The following is a 21871-nucleotide window of genomic DNA, read 5'->3' on the forward strand; positions in this document are numbered from 1 at the left end:
TCTACTGCATCTTGAATGTAAATTTAGTATAGGTGATGAAATTATCTGATGAATCTCCGGTCTTCGTTTGTCGGGAGAATTTCTGGACACCCTGTATATTATGATGATGAATACAAAGAATGAGAAATGAATATAATGATGTAGGTGAGAGTTTAGCATAAAATAAATTAAATACTTTCAATACAAGGATTACTGCGTTTTTTGTATATATGCATTAAATGCATGAAGGCATATTTTAGTGCATATTTTTTGGAAGTGCATATTTGCCGAGCTCTAGTTATGACTTTACTCAACTTTTTAATAACTTTACCTTCCTCTAAAAAAATACGAGTATATTAGGAATATCGTAGTGTTGATAATTTAATTTGTGAAAAATTTGCACTTGCGTCAGCGTTTCCCCAAAGGTGTGATGTGTTCTCTACCGGTTGGTATGTACAAAAATATATATTTTTTCTGCATAAATATAACAAATATTTGATTTTTTAGCTAATCGTTCTCCAAATTCAGTAGTATTATAAAACTTCAAAATTTCGCATAAATGTACAAGTCAAAACATGTTTATTGTGTACAATTTATTGTACGTCAGGCACATCTGGGTTATTTAAGTTTTATAAATCAGAAAGTAGTTGATCTGGAGGGAGGGACTTACTCAGGGGCGTAACAGAGGCCCCCGCAGCATGAAGCTTGCGGGGGGTCCCAATCGATCTGGGGCCCCATCTTGTCGTCTGATATTATGTAAAAATCTATTATTGGTATATGTATTATTTTACGTTGTGTGTTTAAATTTAAGAACGTAAATTTCCAAATAGGCATGTTCGGCAAATGAATCATCTCATATCTATAAAATTAATCTTTTCCGGTCTCACGAATTTTTATGGTAACGGCAATAAACTATATTGCTTTGTACGTGACCATTGAAAGATTTGAAAATTGCAATTTGCCGAATTTCAGAACAATATTTCTAAATCTAAAAATGAGATTTCTCTTTACATTTAATATTTCGATACAATTATCAGCAGTAGTTTCCAGAGGCGTAACAGAGGCCCCCGTAGCATGGGATATCAATATTGCGTCGTCTTCATAACTGAGTATTTCTACTTCTTTGTTTCCCTCTCTGTATCCTCTTCTTTTGTTGATGCTGTTGGCGATTTCATTCATGATTAAATTGAAGAGAATTGGAATCAATGAGTCCCTTGCCTTATTCCGTTGCCTATGTCTATAGATTCTGTAAGTTGTCCATCTATTCTACAGGAACTTCTCTATTATACAGAAGATGGATTACATGTTTGAGTCTTGAAGCTTGCGGGGGGCCCAATATGTCAGGGGCTCCATCTTGTCGTCTAAAAATGTGTCATTTTTATATTATTATAGGCGTAAGTACATACGCAACGTTTTTTAAGCAGTGTAGTATTGAAAATAAAGTTGTCCATCAGATAGATGTGTCCATCTATAGATAGTACACGAAGAAAGTTGTTAGAAAGTAAGTAAGTAAGTTATCAAAAAAATATTTTTAGCAAAACTGTAGCTTATAAAAAACAAAAAAACGTGAAGTCAATCGACACAGTAAAAGCAAAATTAAAGCTTATGAAAAATTGTTCTTATTCGTCCAATTCCAAATCGAATATTCCAACGTAAAATAACCAAAATAAAGCACTTTTCGGGGAAAACTTAAATTTTTTTAGATGTGTAAAAAAAGTATTTTTTATAAAAGTATTTAGGATCAAAACTAATCGAGTTAAGCTCAAAATAAAGTTGTCCACTTTTTTTGGTAAAAAAAATCGTGTAAATTTCCCCCTGTTTAGCACCTCAAATAAAATTAATAGTTAGCGCTTTACCATTTACTTTATATATGTATTGTTTATATGATCTGTAAGTTTGACCGGTTCAAAGTTTTATTTTTGAAAAAATTTGGTTTTTTAGTAGGAAAGGGTTTTTTATTTTGGAAAAATGCCCTTTTTAAAAATAACTTAAAAAGTATTAGTGATACAAAAAATCTCAAATAGTAAAGAAATGTAGGTTTTGCTTTTATAAATATTATGGTTTTATTTTGTTATTAACACAAAAATTGGTTAAGATATGGCTGTTCAAAATTTGCATACACATGTGATTAGTGACTCGTTCAAAAATAAGGTCTTTGGACCAGTGAAACTTGCAGATCATATAAAAATAGTTAAGTAATTTGTAAAGCGAATTTGGGGTGCTAAATAGGGGGAGACTTTCACACGATTTTTTACCAAAACAAGGGGTTAACTTTATTTTGAGTGTAACTCACTTAGTTTTGATGCTAAAAACTTTTATAAAAAATAAAGATAAAGCTTTTTTAAAAAATTTTCAATGAGATTTTCCCGAAAAGTGCTTCATTTTTTGGTTATTTCACGTTGAAATATTCGATTTGGAATTTGAATAAGAAGAATTTTTCATAAGTCACAACTTTGTTTTTACTGGGTCGATAGACATAATTTTTTTATGAGCTACATTTTTGCTAAGAATATTTTTTAGATCAAATTCTTTTTGAGTTATTTGCGAAAAACCGTTTGAAAACGTGGTTTTCTTGTTGAACAATAAATTACACGGAATCTCCGTATTTCACGGTCATTTATATTATTATATACATATATACTATTACATATATTTATAGTCGTATTACTCCGTAGAGTAACTAGGTGCATTTTTCCGTTGGAACTTTACCAGCTGCAGACGGGGATGTGAATTGCATAGTGTAGAATTCCTTCCCTTTCGTCTTCACTGCAGCATCCATTTGACTTGCAAATTGTAGAAGTCTTGGAGGTGTCACCAGGAAAGTGTACCAATAAGTTTTCAATTTAAAAATCTTTTAGTAATGTTTTTAATATTTTTCAATATTATTAATTTACTATTAGGATTGAAAACTACTTCGTCTTTCAATGCCAGATGGCGCTAGCCACCTACTATCATCACTTCGGTTGCAATGGGTGGGAAAAGCTCTCGATGCGAATCAATTAGAATATGGAGAACAGTGCCTACGTTCTTTCCGATGAGGCTCCAATAAGAGCCGAAAATCGCGATTCAAGGGACTGGACTGCACTCCGTATTCTAATTGAAAAGTAAGATTGTTTTGCCTTCGCATTGCAACTGAATAAAAATGGTATACATTTTTATTTTATAGTCGTATTACTCCGTAGAGTAACTAGGTGCATTTTTCCGTTGGAACTTTACCAGCTCCAGACGGGGGATGTGAACTGCATAGTGTAGAATTCCTTCCCTTTCGTCTTCACTGCAGAATCCATTTGACTTGCAAATTGTAGAAGTCTTGGAGGTGTCACCAGGAAAGTGTACCAATAAGTTTTCAATTTAAAAATCTTTTAGTAATGTTTTTAATATTTTTCAATATTATTAATTTACTATTAGGATTGAAAACTACTTCGTCTTTCAATGCCAGATGGCGCTAGCCACCTACTATCATGACTTCGGTTGCCATGGGTGGGAAAAGCTCTCGATGCGAATCAATTAGAATATGGATAACAGTGCCTACGTTCTTTCCGATGAGGCTCCAATAAGAGCCGAAAATCGCGATTCAAGGGACTGGACTGCACTCCGTATTCTAATTGAAAAGTAAGATTGTTTTGCCTTCGCATTGCAACTGAATAAAAATGGTATACATTTTTATTTTATTACATATACGTTTTTGTTAAACAAGTCGTATTTAGTAACTTTTTAAAGAGGGCCCCATTTCCAATTCTGCGGGGGGCCCGACGGAGTTTGTTACGCCACTGGACTTACTTAAGACGTGTACAGTATCTGTTTCCAATAATATGCGCATAAGTGTTTGTTATAAATTGCAGGTGTATTTTTAAGAATCAGATGGTAGGTATACTACAGCAGTCTATAGGCTTCAAGGATGCAAACTGGTACTTGAGAATAGTAACTCATATCGTATGTTTCCATCGTATTTTATATGTTAGTTTAATTTCTATCTTATTATCTACATTATCTTCCACTGTTCCTCTGTACAATCCGACACATTGATAGATCCATTTGGTTATGTGTGTTGGTTAGTTGTTAAGTTGATTTATCATCCTTCTTACCGGATATCACACAGATAGTGTCATATCAATTATTATTAAGTACCGGAATCTGTTGCTACCATTTCTGTACCTTTTATTAAGTTGTCAGGTCTGTTCAATGTCACACTCCTTTTACTGAACTCCCATTACGCGGTGCTCAGCCACTGAGGATCAACTACCATTACAAACATCTGTACCATTTAATTTTTTCCACCCCCAAAGGTTCGCTTCAAAAAGAAATAAAATCATATAAATAAATTCTGTGTATTTACAGTTGTAAGTTATACATAGTTAATATAATAATACAATAATATTTATATACAATACAATAATAATTTCATTAGTTTACAGCATGTTGTTAACTTTAGCAAACTTAAAAAGAATAATTTAATTATGTCTTGTCTTGTGAATTGACTAAAATAATTCGAAGGAAAATACCCCGAACTCATTATTTTTTATTATATACTAAGAGTAAAAGGTACACATCTTCTTTCGGTTCGTCGATAAAACACTGAGCAATACAATGACATATTTTGGGACCTATACCATACAATCAAATATTACACATACAAAAATTAGACACAACTACTTACTATCCGGGGTACTTTCCCTTATTAAATTGGTGTAATCTACTTTTAACTAAATTTTTGAACAAACCTTTGACTAATAAACATTCAAAAAATGTACATAAAACAGTATATTCTTTAAATGCCCGGTATAGGGCTTTTCATTCACAGTCATTTGTTTCGAGCTTCTGTCATATGTCGTGTAATCCGTGCACATTAATATTATACACAGATTATACAACATATGACAGAAGGTCGAAACAAATGACAATCAATGAAAAGCCCTATATTAGATTTGCAGATCAACATCACAACAAATGAGAACATCTTTATTCAAATTAAAAACATCATATACTACTAAAATTATTTGCGTTCCGTGATTCTTTTCATCACGTTTGTACACGTGCTAATAGACTTCATGTACCTAATATTGCAAGTCATCCAATGCAGCAATTAACTGTCCGCAGTCGTTTAAAGCAGTGGTAGAATATTGAAATATGGATGAACCACTACTTAAAAGAAATAGCAGTATAGGAACTAAGTCGTTGGTGTTTTTGGAACACAAAATGAATTTTGCTGTTGAGTATCTTGCAAAAGGTAAAACCATAACTGGTAAATACTACTCCCAATTTCTAATAAATTTGGTCGCAAGCATTTGTAAAAGCACACCCGGCTTAAATAAAACAAAACTTTTCCATAAGGATAATGCAACTGCCCATAAGTGTCTTTGCCATGGAGAATAGGGAACTTGCACATTTTTTTTTATTACATAATAATGTTCAGTTTTGTTTAAAAATGAGATTTCCAAAATTTCACGCTTCAAAAACTCATAATAACTTAAAAATACAAATTTAACATCTACTGCGATATTGAAATATGTAGTTCAAACAGCCCGTGACGTCACATAGTTTTACAATATGGTTATATCTATGGTTATATTTAGGTATATTCTTCTTCTCCTTTAGTTTATTGGCCTCCACCTACTTGGGTATTTGGCCAGCTCGTCGTCGCGGAATAAGAGAAAAAATATTCTAATGACATTTATCGTACATACGTCATTGTAATAATATATACCAGTTTGTTGAGATTGGAGTTTGATACAGTTTTTGAAGGAAAGGAAAGAAGGTTTCCTATGGAAAATAAAACCATTTTGTAAAAGTACAAGTTTTCTATGAATAGTTCAAACGATCAAAAACACTTGTGACGTCACTAACTGTTTTTCTACTGACGCATGACGTTTATAATGTCTAATTTAAAATTATATACAATTTTGTTTACTTTGTTGGTGCAGAATGTAAACATTAACCATATGACGTCACGACGCGTTTTGGACTAGCTGCTTTAATTTGAATTTAGAATCGTCTTTAGGGGCCAAACGGAACACAAAAGCAACTTTTTTTTATCTTTGATACATGTTTTAAATTATGTTCTGTTGTGATTTATTTATAACATTTGTTTCGAATTTAAAATTTTATGCAAGTTCCCTATTGGAAGATCTTGTCAATACAGTACTGGAATGTCTACCTTCCTCCCAGTTTCATCGAGATTTTATTCTCGAAGTTGAAGATCTTCCTAAAGATAATTTTGTAACATTTTTAGAAAACACGGCTCTAAAGGGATAATGGCATTGGAACACTTCTAGATGAAATGCATTAATTATTAGATATTTTTATGATGAGAAACAAAACTTCTTCGTAAACATAAATTATCATTTTCACTATATGCTAAGAACATTCATACCACTGTTGTATACTCGTCAGCAATTACCAAACTCATGAAGACTCAATCACTTTGAATACTATAAACTTACTTATATTATAATACCTAAGATTCTTATTGTCTTACTAACCCTCCATTTCGCCCCAGTGATAGTGGTGATCGAGAAAAAATTAAGCTCGTGGAAAGTGAGAAGATCAAGTCTAAAGGCGGGTTGACATTACTAGTGAATAACGAACGTGGCTCACGCTTGTATTTTGCCCGTGCTATTGTTAGATATTTTATTATAGATGCATAGATACAAATACACTGCTCGAGTTTGAAAATAGATAATAAAATATCTAACAATAGCAGGGGCAAAATACGTAAGCGTGAGCCACATTCGTTATTCACTGGTAATGTCAACCCGCCTATAAAGATTACAACAGAGAAAGTTTGAAAGTTCGATGCAGCCATGATCTGGTGGTTTCGTGGAAAAAAATATATGGCGTGTATATTCAACGTGTGGTAAAAAATATATTTACTAACGACTTAAAAACATTGAATAAACCTTGCAAGTAATGGAAAGAATAAAAAGTCGATGTTATAAAGACTTCGATTCAGATCGGATTATACTGTCAAAAACGACAGAAAAGTAAAAGATTAATGTATTTAACGATGTCAAAAGTTCCTTTGTCGTAATCATCTTTATCGCTTTGAAGAATTTTCTAGTTCTTTGCAATTAGAATTATTGTTGGAATTATTTTTACAATTTTATTCACTGGTAGTACAGCGCAGACGAGAAGAAACAAATATATGGTAAAATTACAATTTCTTTTCGAAAACCTCGTTTTATGTAGTCAAAATAAACTTATTAAATTTTGTTTTCTGTGTTATGCACACAACGTTTTGTAAAAAAGTATAAATTCTATAATACTAATAATTAATCTATCACATATAAAATATTTGCTAGTACGTCAAAAATAAAAGACTACAACTGGTATTTAAACTTCAATGGGATAAAATTATACAAAAGCTAGTGCAAAAACCAATCACTACCATCAAATAAAAATGTTCCCTTTACTATGGTATTACCTGTTCATAATCAATATAACAAAATAACAAAAAACTTGTATACAAATCTATTACATTCTCATGTAGGCAGAAAACCCCCACCTACCATTGTCAAAGTCTCTTAAAATTGATTCAGTTACTTTTTTGCCATTCAATAGAATATCAAAATTGTTTCAATTGATATGTCGTCAGATGGCGCCACCTCTCCTGCGTCGTGGCGTCATCTTTCGGAAAAAACTCGTATAAAATTCAATATGATCAGCGTCTTGACAACACAAAGGCCACTAATTTTACAAACATTGGTACTATATCAAAAATCTTGAGAGTTCTGACGTGAAAACCTTTATAATGCTGTTCAGTCCATGGAAAATGATATAACCTTTGACAGTTATCGACTACTGATAGCTAACAATTAAGATTCCCAACAAATAGATCCTATGAGTCAATAGTGAAGTAAATCTTTAGAAAAATGTTTTAAATAGATATCTTTATTGACTCGGTTAACCAATACACATGCTGATACTCTTATATCAATCACTTGGATTTTTGTACAATAAGAATACAAACACGAGTAATATATGAATAAGCACCAAGTAGCAGCTATATTATTGTTAACAGGTTGACGATTACTTTAAATTCAGTGAATAGTTTTGTTTATTAAAAGACACAAGTGTTCAAAATCACCTTGTCAAAAATGTGTAGTACAGTCCAATCACCAGACATAAAACCCTAATTTTTAAGCTGGTCTGGACTGGAAATAAACATGGTCTTACAAGTCATATATGAGATCCTTAATCTGGACTAAACACGGATGTTTGAAAATTATTTAAAAAACTACAGACGGATTTACTACTATTTAGTTATTTGTTAACTAAATTTGTAATTATAAATACATTGCATTTATGGCTCAAAGTCAGCGAAGAACCTATAATCGAAATTAATAATGTTATCATCATCATCCAACCACTTTACGTTCACTGCTGGATATAGGTCTCCCCCAATTGTTTCCACACTTCACGGTTTTGTGATGATATACAGTAACGTAAAACATAATTAATCACTGATCCTGTACATTTTAAGAAAGTAAAACTGTCATATAATGGCAATAGGCCAAATGTAATGCTTCAGTTATTTCAGAAGCGGTAATATGATAATTATGGAATTTATTTTTAGGGGTTGTGTAATACTATCGGTCTTTATATGGTATTTGCGCTGTCAAACCTTCTGTTTTTCCGATAATATAAGGAACTTTTGTTTGTTACAGCTAGTAATTAAAGAACAGATGCAGTAAAAGATTTACCTAAATTAGGACTTAAAAACATGTAAAAGCTGAAGACAAATCGTTATATGTGTGCGTTTTGTTATAAGAAGGTTCACACTAGAGTAATAAGACAGATAGCTTCATATTTTACACATATCTGCTCTAATAATTTTACGTGATATGTTAATAATAAAAATAATAATCTCACAATAAAACACTGAAAACTTTTGTTTTCTATACTTCCACAAAATTTATTATTTACAACTATGTGACTACAGCTGTTTCGGCAGAGTGCCTTTCTCAAGTGATATAATTTACAATGTGTTTGCCTTTTTAAGTCTCTAACTGAAGAGGTTGAGGAGTGGGGAGCTGTTTGTCTCGAGTTGCCCTAAGTCCATTACTATCAGATATATTTATGAACCAACTTGAAACAACAATTTCTAAACATCGCGTATTTAAACAGTTCTTATATTGGTGGAGATACGTGGATGATATACTAGTATGCTATACAGGAACTAACAGACAACTTGACCAATTTCTATCATACATTAATTCACTTCATAGTAATATTGAGTTTACAATAGAAACAGAACAGAATAATTCCATAAACTTTCTAGATGTAACGATTACCAGACTACACAACAAACATGAGTTCTCCGTATATCATAAACCTACCCATACTGATACAACTATACACAATTCATCATCCCATCCTACACAACACAAATTAGCAGCCTACCATAGCATGATACATAGACTGACAGAAATTCCCATGACAAAAAATAACTTCGAGATAGAACTAAACATCATTAAACAAATAGCAGTAAACAACGGCTATAACGAACAAACAGTTAACAAAATCTTAAATCAAAAACTCCATAAGAAAGCCCTGAAATTAGTGTATCCACCACCACAGAAAGAACCCAGTACCTTCTGCTCTCTCACATATACTGGCAAGATAACAACAAAAATAGCCAGATACATAAAAAAGAAAGGAATAATACCAGCTTTCAGAACTAACAACAACTTAAGCAAATATATTAAGAACAATAAAAGTCGAAAGAGAAAGCAACTACAGAGTGGTGTGTACAAACTAACTTGTGGTGACTGTCCGAAAACTTACATCGGTCAAACTGGCAGAACTTTTGACAAACAGATAGCAGAACACAAAAGGGCTTTCAACAATAGAAAAACAGACTTCTACATACGCACTTCACCTTCTAGATCATAATCATTCTTTCAATGAAGAGTTTCAAATTCTCCATATCCAAAATAAAGGCCTTAAGCTATCTTTTTTAGAATCTATGGAAATTAATAAACTGAAAAATACAGATATACATAATTCTGAATGACCAACTCGAGACAAACAGCTCCCCACTCCTCAATCTCTTCAGTTAGAGACTTAAAAAGGCAAACACATTGTAAATTATATCACTTGAGAAAGGCACTCTGCCGAAGCAGCTGTAGTCACATAGTTGTAAATAATAAATTTTGTGGAAGTATAGAAAACAAAAGTTTTCAGTGTTTTATTGTGAGATAAAATGAACTTCCATCAAGTAACGGTCGAATCCATCAAAAATAATAATGATAATAAAGATAGTTGTCAGATGTAAATTTTGATAATTGTGTTCAATTTTGTGATACAACGAAACGGTCCAAATGTTTTAAATTTAAATAATGTTATGTTCTCGCCCTACACCACTATATGGTAACAGGGTTTTTTTGAAAATACATATGTATATAATATGTTCTCTGCAGAAAAAAGAAACTGATTTTATTAGCGGAATCGATTAGGCATAATCGATATTATCCACGGTGGCTGCATAAATTCCATTCTTAATATCCATAGGATCTTAAGGTATGGATCGGAATGATTGCCAATAAAATAATAATTGGTCTTTTATGCATTTAAGGGAATCTAAATGTCAAACTAATTTGGAGATACTACAAAACATCTAGCAAACGTTCGTGAGCTAGCTAGGCTATTCTCCAACATGTATTTTTCATATCTTTTAATTTAAAACTTTATTGCTGTATAGTTTTTAAACAATAGCAATAGCTTTAACTATGGTATTTGGTAGCAACAGGATGGAGCTGCTCCTCACTATGCTATTTAATTGAAATTTAAATAATGTGTTTACAGTTGTATAATTTTGTCAAACACACATACACACACTTGTATGTATAAAACAAAACAATTCGTCAAAATTCACGAACTAAAAGATACCATCTCTGCAAAGCAAATATAAGGATAATAAAGGAGGATATCTTACAAATTTAATGTTATCGTAGCTTTAAAGATCGGATGGCTTACCTTGTGGAAAGAAATGGATATCATTTTGAACGTCTATTGAAAATTCCTGATGTTTATCAATAAATAATTTTAGGTGAGTTTATTCAAATTGATTACAGTACAAAATGAACATTTTAAAATTTGATATTACGATATTAATTTCTGGAACTGTTACGTTTAGGTAAAGGGAGTTTTACATTACAAATATTCAGGATTAATTAGGTAGGTAATTTAAAAATCGAACAATGCACAGAATATATTTGAAAAAACAAACTCTCCTATATTATCAAATATACGGAATATCTGGGAACAACGCAAAAATCAAATGCAGATCGCTCATATTATACAACCCCTATCAAAAAATGTCACAATTTTTTATTAGCCGCTTATGAAAGGTTTGATAAATTTGTCTTGCATTGCATCGCATATGTCGTAAAATAATATATAAAGCTTTCATTTTGAAAGTAACGTAATCTTAATCGTTGGTTACTGGTGACTATTAAGTAATTCCTTGACTGCTTTGTAAAACATATCAATTACGTTTACCCAAAAAATTATACACCTTAACAGGACATCACAGGTCTATTTGTGGAAAAATCATTGTAAGTTGTATCAATTACTAAGTATTAAAAATATCAATAGTTCTTTCATAGAAAAATACGTCCTCGCCTCAACTGTCCCAATATGAAAAAAGTAACAATTAAAATGAGAATCCTCAATTTCATTTTACGTTTTTGTTCATAATTATACAAATGATTGTTACACAATGTCAAACAATTTTACGTCCACACAATTTTGTTATATAAAAAATTAAAAAATAAAAACAGGTCTCCAGTCGGTAAGACTATAGTTTTTAAATACGAGCGGGGAAATGGTATTGGCTGTTTTTTCTAACAGTGCAATAGAAAAATATCGGTTTATTGGATTCTTCCAACAGACATCAACTATATACAAAATATACAGACTATTTTCAAGACCCATACCGAAAATATGCTATTTGTAACAGTTCCAAAATAACGCCGTCCACCACTAGAATAATAACAAATTGGTATCACTGGTTGTCAAATAATTATGAATTAAAAGTAACCTGCATATAAGTACGTCATATAAATAAAATATTTTTGATTTTTACGCACAAAGAATGCAGCTTGGCACAAAATCACTAATCTATCACACATACAGTTAATTGCATTAGAAAACATCATCTACCAACATCACTAAAATGTATTTGCATTTAAAGAAGCTATATATAGAAATACAAAAAAAAATGCATTTGATTTTTATGACCTATTGAGAAGTACTTTCTGTTTATTTCGAGTAGTTTCTAGAAGGCTGCTGCAAGTGACGTTGGCAGGTGACGTTCGTTTTGTCACAATACTTAGCGGTACCCGACTTTTGCAAAAGGAAATGAAAATTTATCTACTGTACAGCCTGGTTGCCCAATACCATTTTCCCACCATTCTGTTGTCATTCACCCTGCTTACGACCTTTAATTATTAAACAAACTCAATAACAAACCACCAACTGAAAGATGATAAGCGATCGCTACGTTTTTGCCGGAGAATGATTGGTCTGCGGTCCTCTCAGGGCATGGTTAATGTTTTGGGGACCATTGAGTTGCGCGGGTGCGCTGTTATTGTACGGATGATTGGAGTTGCACAGCACTGTGTATACATTGTCCATGTTGCTGAGCTTCTCGAAGAACGGGATCAAGTCGAGCAGCTCTGAATCGTTCATGTCGTCGAACCACGACGCTACCGGCACCTGAAGATTAAAAAACCAAGCCGTTAAAATCCTGAGTACATGTAACTAAATTGAAGTCTATTCATATTTTTTTACCACCAAAGATAATTATAAAAGATGTCAGACGATCCTAACTTATTGGAATACAGGTATAATTTAAAATCCGTTTATACGAGTAGAATCATTGGGAGTCACGAGACCTTGTCGTGTTGGAGGAGCACTGTCGGTTTTGTTCAGTAATTATGTGAATGAGGAGCACGTTTGAGTGAAGGCTAAAAAAGGTTATAAACTCCGGGTACCAAGTCCAAATACAAGAAGTCCAAAAAGTCAGGATTCTTAACTAGTACAGTGCCGTTGGAAGTGTCTCTTGGGATAATAGATCTTCCTTGATCCATTTGCAAAACTGCCATCATGTTCTCCTTTTAGACTTTACTACTTTTTTTCTTATCTGTCATGGACTCAACCATACCGTACCAAGGCTGTATCGCCAGCTCTACGGTTCATCACTTAGGCAACGTTTTCTCACTCTACCATGAATACTCTGGACATGATGGGGCTACATCTCGGGATTGGGAAGGACAGTAGTCACAGCAGAAGTCTGAGCCAGCTGTGGTTCGGTGTTTTGTGACTTGTTGATTGAGTATGGTTTATTGTGTAATACAGAGATAACACTACATTGTTGGTGAAATGAAATTTCTGAGAAGAGTCTCTAAGACAAAAACAGAAAAAAGAATACATAACAATATAGAAACAGCAGACTGGCACCGTGAATTCACAATCTCCATTCCCTAGCTTCTCGTGCGATAAGAATGGATCACGACCAAACAAACAAAAACAGTGATAAAGCAAAGAAAAGATTTAAAGTTAATTACTGTAAAATTATATTGCGTTCCTGGGACGACTTTAATTCGAATAATTCGATTAATTATTTTAAAGCAAAATTATAGCTTATTCCCAATAAAAATAATAAATTCCATTAAAATGCCACAAGAAAATAGCTTCAGAATACTATTAATGATGACATGTTTCCATCACAGATACAATACATAATTTGAAATATACTTTTTTGCAGAAAAATTACTAATTTTTCTAAAAATACGAGGAGATTTTAAATGCAATAGTATGACGAACTAGACGCTGAATCTTAAGACGACATAACCAAAAGAAGATATAGTCATAACGGTATTCGATAATGTAACACATAGTGAACAAAGCGCTTTAAAATCAGCAGAAAGTATACGAGAGTCGGTTATTGAAAAGGAAAATAACAACACTCACAATGAATATAATCAGCAGAATTATATCCTGCAAATGATTTTGAGAGATTTTGACTTTGTATCTAATCCAGCAACTGATTTAGTAAGGCCCATTTTTTCAGTGAGGTTAAAATTTTGGTTAGCCAACCTAGTTTAGATTTTAACAAATACCCATTTTAACCCATTTATTTTTCGGCCACCGAAATATTTATGGTTAATCAGTTTTTCAGTACTAGGTTAGAGTTTAAACCCGTTTAAGTTGACCAAGATTTTAACCGATACCCATTAGATCAGCTGTTTCCAACCTTTTTTAGCTCGAGGCACACTAACTTAAAAACTGGTTCAGCCACGGCACACTTGGGTAAATAATCTCTATAATGATAGTGAGTATAATTAAATTTCGCGGCACACCTACAAGGACTTCAGGGCACACCAATGTGCCGCGGCACACTGGTTGGGAAGCTCTGCATTAGATGGTTTAACTCCGAATTTTTTGGTTACGCTTGCGCATAGGTGCAGTGAATGCATCAGAGTCGAATTTGTTTATTTTGAGAATTGCCTGATAGACCAGTAAGGATCTGTTTTTAGGTGGATGTGAGAGGTGGCACTCAGATTTTTGCGGATAAAGTTAGGTGATAACTTCGTTAATAATAATTGAATTATGCTCCTTCTCAAATATGCCCGGAACATTAATAAAAAAAAATAAAATATTTAAAAATTTCAAAAAATTTCGTTTTTTTTCTACTTTTTTGCTTTTAACTTAAAAACTATTCATTTTAGAACAAAGTCGTATAAGAATAAAACAAAGATAATTAAATTTTATATCAGATGCGATTGGCTAAAAATGTCTTAATTTATCGCCCTTGCTTCAAAATAGCAATAAATATAAAATAAGGGGGCCAAACAAGCCTGTCTTTATTCAATGATTTTCCATCACTTAGGTTACACTTTGAACCTTCCTAATTCGCTTAGAAAATTTTTGTAATGTGCTAAAACCGTACACCAAATTTCATTAAAATTGACTTACTAGATTTTGCATAATAATTTTGCAATCTAAACTTTTTTTAAAAAATTAAAATTTTTTAAAATCTTGCACATCAAAAACTAGAACATACAAAGATTTGTCAATTTTTTTACATATAAAGAAGTACTCCACCTATCTAGTGCACTTTACATAATTGAAATCGGATTATTTAAGCAGCCTCAGCAATGTTTTAAAGTTATAAACAAATTTTTTGGCTTATAAACAAATTAGTGCTGTGGCCAGGAGGGGTGCTACGGGCTCCTTTATTTAGATGGACTTTAGATGGCCAAGTTTTTTATGTATTTTGACCCGTAGAACACGAATTTTTTGGATAACAGTTGATCCGGATGTCGATAAGATTGTTACAAACAAAGAACTTGAAGAATTACATAACATCGATTTTTCGCAAAATAAAACATTTTTTTGTATTTCTTGGGCAATTCTAAGCAAAAAATGTTCTTACAAGTTTTTTCGTAGGATGCATAGTTTTCAAGATAACCGCGGTGGAACTTTCAAAAAATCGAGAAATTGCAATTTTTGAACGCGAATAACGTTTGATTAAAAAATAAAATAGCAATTCTGCTGACAGCATTTGAAAGTTTAAGTCAAATTATAAAGGTTTTAACTATTTGCATTGCTAAAAATTAATTTTTTTATAAAGCTATTTGTTTATAAGCCAAAAAATTGTTTGTAAATTTAAAACATTGCTGAGGCCCCTTAAATAATCCGATTTTAATTCTGCTGTAAAGTGTATTAGATAGGTAGAGCACCTCTTTATATGTAAAAAAATTAGCCAACTTCTAAATGGTCTACTTTTTGTTCAGAAAGATTTTAAAAAATTTGAACTTTTTTAAAAAACATTTATTTTGCAAATTTATTATGCAAAATTTATTAGGTCGATTTTAATGAAATTTAGTACACGATTTAAGTATGTTACAAATAATTTCCTAAGCGAATTACTAAGGTTCTAAGTGCCACCAAAGTGGTTAAAAAATATTGAATAACAACAGACTTATTTTGCCCCCTTATTTTGTATTTATTGCTATATTGCAGAAAAGGTAATAACTTAAGACATTTTTTACCAGTCGTATATCATACAAAATTCAATTATCTTTATTTTATTTCTCTACGACTTTGTTCCAAAACGAATCGTTTTAAAGTTATAAGCAAATAAAGCAGAAAAAATCGATGTTTGTCGAAATTTTTAAATATTTTAATTTTTATATTAATGTTCCGGGCATATTTGAGAAGGAGCATAAGTCAATTATTATTACTGAAGGTGTCACCTAACTTTATCTGCAAAAATCCGAATGCCACCTCTCACATCCAAAAATAGACGTTTTTCGCAGATCCTTACTGGTCTATGACAGAAGAGGTTAGTTAGATTGTTATTTTGTTTTTATCGCGGGAGATATTTTATTTTTTTACCCTGTTATTACAAGGAAACTATTACATAGATATTATTATCGAAGTTATAAGTTATTATCGTTATTATACAGTGATGAGAGCGCTAATAACCGGCAAAATAGCGCAAAAGATGGAAAACATAATACATTGCGAACCAAAAAGAGATGAAACTAGTGGAAGTGGAAATTATCGTTATAAACGTATAAATTAACATTACATTACATATTTTCCCACCTTTAGACGTCTGTCACAGTGACAGTTCTCTGATACGTCTAAAGGTGGGAATAGCTGTTTGTATAACAAGGGAGGAAAGTGCTACTTTTCCTCCCGACAATGAAGTTTACTGCCCGACGCGTAGCGGAGGGAGGAAAAGGCACTTTACTCCCATGTTATACATATGGTTTTTCCACCTTCCTCAAATAACGAGTTATTTTTTCATTTTTACTTAATTTATGTATGTAACTAACCAACAAAATTTATTAGAACTAAAACTACCAAGTAGGTACAATATAACTGTCAACTGTCAAATAAAGTCAAATTATTAATGTAAACATTGTTAAATCAAAATAACAATTTACTGTTTTTTACCATTCTGCAAAATACAGGGTGTTTTATAAATAAACGTTTTATAAATAAAGGGCGTCAATAAGTTATATTTCATGAATGAAATACCATGACGTCACTTTTACTTTTCATCCCTAGGGAGGAAAAGTACAACTTTGCTCCCTACAATCAGGTCCGGAAAAGTATACTTTCGGTAGAGGTAGGTGTAAAACTATGTTTCCCACCTAAACTAATGTTAATTTATACGTTTATCATTTCCATCTCCACTAGTTTCATTCCTCGATGTTAGCCAGGCTTTTGATAAAGTTTGGCATCAAGGACTGTTGTATAAACTGAAAAAGAACTTACCAGAGGAACTATATACACTCCTTAAGTCGTATTTATCAGGAAGATACTTTCGAGTGAAGTTTGAGTCAGCCTTTACAAAATTATATCCCATCAGATCAGGGGTACCGCAAGGAAGCGTTCTGGGACCACAACTGTATCTGATTTACACAGCAGACTTACCCACAAATCGTGATACAACGACCACCACCTTTGCAGACGATACTGCAATCCTAGCAGCAGTACACAAAAATCCCGTCGAAGCTGCTGCAAAACTCCAGAGAGTATTAAATCAAATAAATACATGGGCACAAAATTGGACAATTAAATTTAATGAACAAAAATCAAACCATATTGTTTTTACAAAATGTCACGGTGAATCACCTACAGTAACAATAAATAATAAGGTAATTCCCTCAGTTACCTTTGTAAAATATCTGGGCATGCACTTGGGACAGGGGATTAACCTGGAGAACCCATATATGGAACAAACGGAAACAACTGGGCATAAAATTTAGTAAGCATTATTGGCTTCTAGGGCGTAAGTCTAAGCTCACAACAAGAAATAAACTGCTAGTCTACAACACAACATTCAAATCAGTCTGGGCATATGGTCTGCAGCTCTGGGGAACAGCATCAAAGTCGAATGTATCCATAATTGAGAGATTCCAGTCCAAGGTGTTACGTTCAATAATCGATGCTCCGTGGTTTGTTACTAACAGGGATATTTACAATGATCTGGAAACGAAAACCGTCAGTAAAGTGATAGTGGAGTTAAGTGCAAAATACATCGTACGTCTTGAAAGCCACGCGAATGTGCTTGCAATTAATTTGTCAGACAACAGTCAGGAAACAAAACGGTTAAAGAGACAGACACCATTAGATTTACCGCACAGACATTAATATTGTTACAGTAGCTAAGTTAATATATGTAATACAGTAATTGAATATTATCTCTATAGAGATGTGTGGCGCTGGTCACAATCTCTTCATGTCATTATTTCTCAGATAAAATGTGCTTATTGTTATATGTTATAACAGATTGCCTAATACAAAAAAAACAAAAAAACAAAACTAGTTTCATCTCTTTTTGTTTCCCAATGTATTACGTTTTCCATCTTTTACGCTATTTTGCCGGTTATTAGCGCGCTCATCATCATGGACCCTGATAAATTCGGAAAGACGGCACTGAAATGTTCTGTTGGAGAGGAATGCTACGAATTCCTTGGACCGACCATAGAATAAATAATTCAATTTTAAGAGAGCTAAAAGTTAGCCAACGACTCTCCAGTAAAGTCCATCTCCAACAATTAAAATACTTTGGACACGTTATGAGAGCAAACACAGAAAACATGGAAAAACTCATTATACAAGGAAGGCCGAAGATCACGAGGAAGATCCCCAACAAGATGAATCTATCAAATTACAGGAATATGCAAAAGACCTATGCATGAGTTAAAAGAAATGACCAGAGACAGAGACCTTTGGAGACGGACAATACACGACATCACGTCGACCATTACACTCCCTCCGGGGGGTCAGGATTGAAGAGAGAGCGCGCTCATCACTGTATAGAAAGTCAACCCATCTAACGAGTTTCGATTAAAACCTTAGTCAAATTAAACGGGCTTAAGCGCTATTTCGGTACCGAAAATTAAATGGGTTAACCCAGCACTGAAAAATCGGCCGGACCTAACACATTTACTTGGCCATGTAAAACCATTAACAAACCAAAATATAATTATTACTACTTGGCAATGTATTTTAGAAGAATTAATAAATAGATACAAATATAAAAGTGAATCAAAGATAAAGTTACAAGATATCGCCAAATCAGCAATTGAGGCATTATTTTTTATCTGCTCTTTCTAACAGCAATTTTCAAATAATAAAGATTTATAATGAATATATGCAAAATATAGAATGGGCAGATCGCTTGTCGAGTACACAATCTCTCAAATACATACCTAAAAAAAAAGAGTTACTAGGGGCAGAAGATTGTGTCGCTGCTGTATCATGTACGAATATTACGCCAAGGAAATAAGGCAAAAATATACCACGTTCGGGACACTTGAGCAGCCAGGTTGCAAATAGGTTTTTTGGGTACTATATACCTAAACATTAGGTATTATAAATACAAAAATTCCCGTCATAGTTCGGACGGGAATTTTAGTTATTAACAAAAAGGGTCAAAAATGGCAGTTTTTTTCGTTTAAATCGCTACAGGTAAAAATAGGGTAATTAAATATCTTATTTATAGTATTCTCCTTTTAGTAGATGAGCCAAGGTTTAAAATGGCAGTTTTTGAATTTTGATACGATCATTTGTTGCTTCGGAAATGGCAAAATAAGACTAAAATTTCGAAAATAAAAAATTTGCTATAACTTTTCCAAAAATCACCTTAAGACTTTCATATTGCATGAAAAGTTAAGTCAAACAGTCCATATAATGCACAAAAATTTTTATGACGATTCGTCAATTGGTTTAAATTTTATTCAAGTTGTTTATCCCAAAGAGCTTTTTTTCGCAATGTTATAGTTCAGAAAATAATAATGATATAGCAATTCTGTGGAAACCACATGAAAGAAGAAGTCATATTTTCAAAGTATGTATTTAAAAAAAAATCGCTAAAAAGTCATTTTTATCACTCCGGAAACATTTTACTATATAGTAGAGTCATTTTTGGCTTATAAACAACTTGAATAACTTTGTTAATATTGACTGTAGGCTAAAACTACAATGGGATTTGAAAACCTGGTATTTTTACACGAATTTTCAAAAAAAAAACTTTTCGCCTAGGTTATTATTTACGGTCAAGTTAATAACTTTTTTTATTTAATTGACGGCTACTTTGTTTATAACAATTAAGCAACCTAACTAGCGTCATTTTGAAGTTGAAGGTATGTGTACAGTACTGTTTATGTGTAAAAGTTTGAGTAAACTTTGAACTTCAACAGAGTGGTTACTAAAGCTTTAAAAATGACGTCCTAACGAAATCGATTCGTGATCGGTGGAGGGGAATTATAAAAATCCGTGCACTCAAAAAATGAAACAGCTTGTTGATGTATTCTGATCATAATTTTTTTAATTTGTATGTACTAGTAATCTTATAGAGTACGTATGTACACATATGCCCACCTAACATTACAAAATGTTAGGGGAAACTCCCCTATCACTCAGGGATATGAAAAATAGATTAAGACCGATTCTAAGACCTACCGAATATAAATATATAATTTCATAAAAATCGGTCAAGCGGTCTCAGAGGAGGATGGCAAACAGTGTGACAGGAGAATTTTATAGATGTAAATATATAGATGGCTATTAACAGATAGGGGTTGGTGATAGAAGAGTGAAAATTACTGGTTGTATGTATTTTTTAATTCTACATCATATAAAATTAAGGTAGGCAATTTTGTCCAAATAAATTTTAAAAAATGTCAGGGGGGCAACCCCCCTTATAACTTATGGGTATGAAAAATAGATTAAAACCTATTCTCAGTCCTATAGGATATACGTGTAAAATTTCAAAAAAATCGGCCATGCAGCGCCGTTTCGGAGTAGTAGTCGAGGAAATGAAGCTGAAAAAATGGCAAAACCTCGCAATTTTTTCGTCCAACATCGACTTGTACAAAAATTTGGGATTAGGCTCATTTCACCCTCTTGTTCATTTTCTATATTGAGCCGTTGTACACTTTTGGTTTTTTTTTTGGTGAAAACCACCCCTAATTGTAAAAAATTATAAAATAACATTTTAAACGTTAATATTGTCAACATTTGCTTCTTATTAGTTACATAATGATTGTTTTGTGCTTTAAGATATAATGTCACAATATTTTAACCCTTAAAACCACCCTTGTTAGAGCTATATATGAAAAGTTTACTTATCCTAAAAGAATAATTTCGGCTTGCATCAATTTACATAAAAATTTGGGGATCATTTGGTTTTGACTGGTTAAATAATGATTGTTTTATGCTTTAGGATATATTATCATAATATTTCAACCCTTAAAACCACCCTTAATAATATTGCAATTTTTATAAGTAGACAATTTAATAGATCTATACAGAAAAAAAGTAGAATTAAAGAATTACAAAAACATTTATTTACACAAAAATACGAATTTACAAATATATAAAAATACACATACAAATAGTTTTTTAGTCATACAGTATACGAACCGGCTCTGTGGTATTATATAGGTACATTGAAAATGCTCTTATAAGGGGACTATTCGAATTTTTCGTAAAAAAAATTAGTTCTATAAACATAGCTCCTTCATTTTTGGCGATAAAATTTTTTTTCAATAATAGTTTTGTAGGGTTTTTGAAGAGTAATAAGACTGTGTAAATTAAATTCCGTAAGATCCCTTAATTTTTAATTGAGGTGGGTTTAAAGGGCTCGAATAAGGGGATGTTTGCTCGTAAATAGATGTTTTAGACAGCTATATCTCGTTAACTGTTCACTCTAATGAAAATCTATGCATAAGGAAATTTTAGCTATTAAAAAAACTACAATTTAGTAATCTATCATTTTTTTCGTATCTCAAGTATTTTCGGATATATTTTGAAGAAAATGATAAAAAATGCAAAATTGCAAAAAATCAATTTTTCTTTAAAC

The 21871-nt window shown here is 32.4% G+C and overlaps 1 protein-coding gene across 1 annotated transcript in view; it reads right to left on the bottom strand.

Moving 5' to 3' along the window:
* Positions 1-4291: 4291 nt before the first annotated feature.
* LOC126881352 (phosphatase Herzog) overlaps positions 4292-21871 on the bottom strand; it is a 105172-nt gene continuing 87592 nt past the window's right edge. The window contains exon 4 of the mRNA XM_050645601.1: positions 4292-12696. Coding sequence (XP_050501558.1) covers positions 12478-12696 — 219 coding nt within the window. The 3' untranslated portion in view covers positions 4292-12477. The remainder of the gene's footprint in view (positions 12697-21871) is intronic.

The sequence above is a fragment of the Diabrotica virgifera genome, chromosome 3 (assembly GCF_917563875.1).
Source record: "Diabrotica virgifera virgifera chromosome 3, PGI_DIABVI_V3a".
NCBI lineage: Eukaryota > Metazoa > Arthropoda > Insecta > Coleoptera > Chrysomelidae > Diabrotica > Diabrotica virgifera.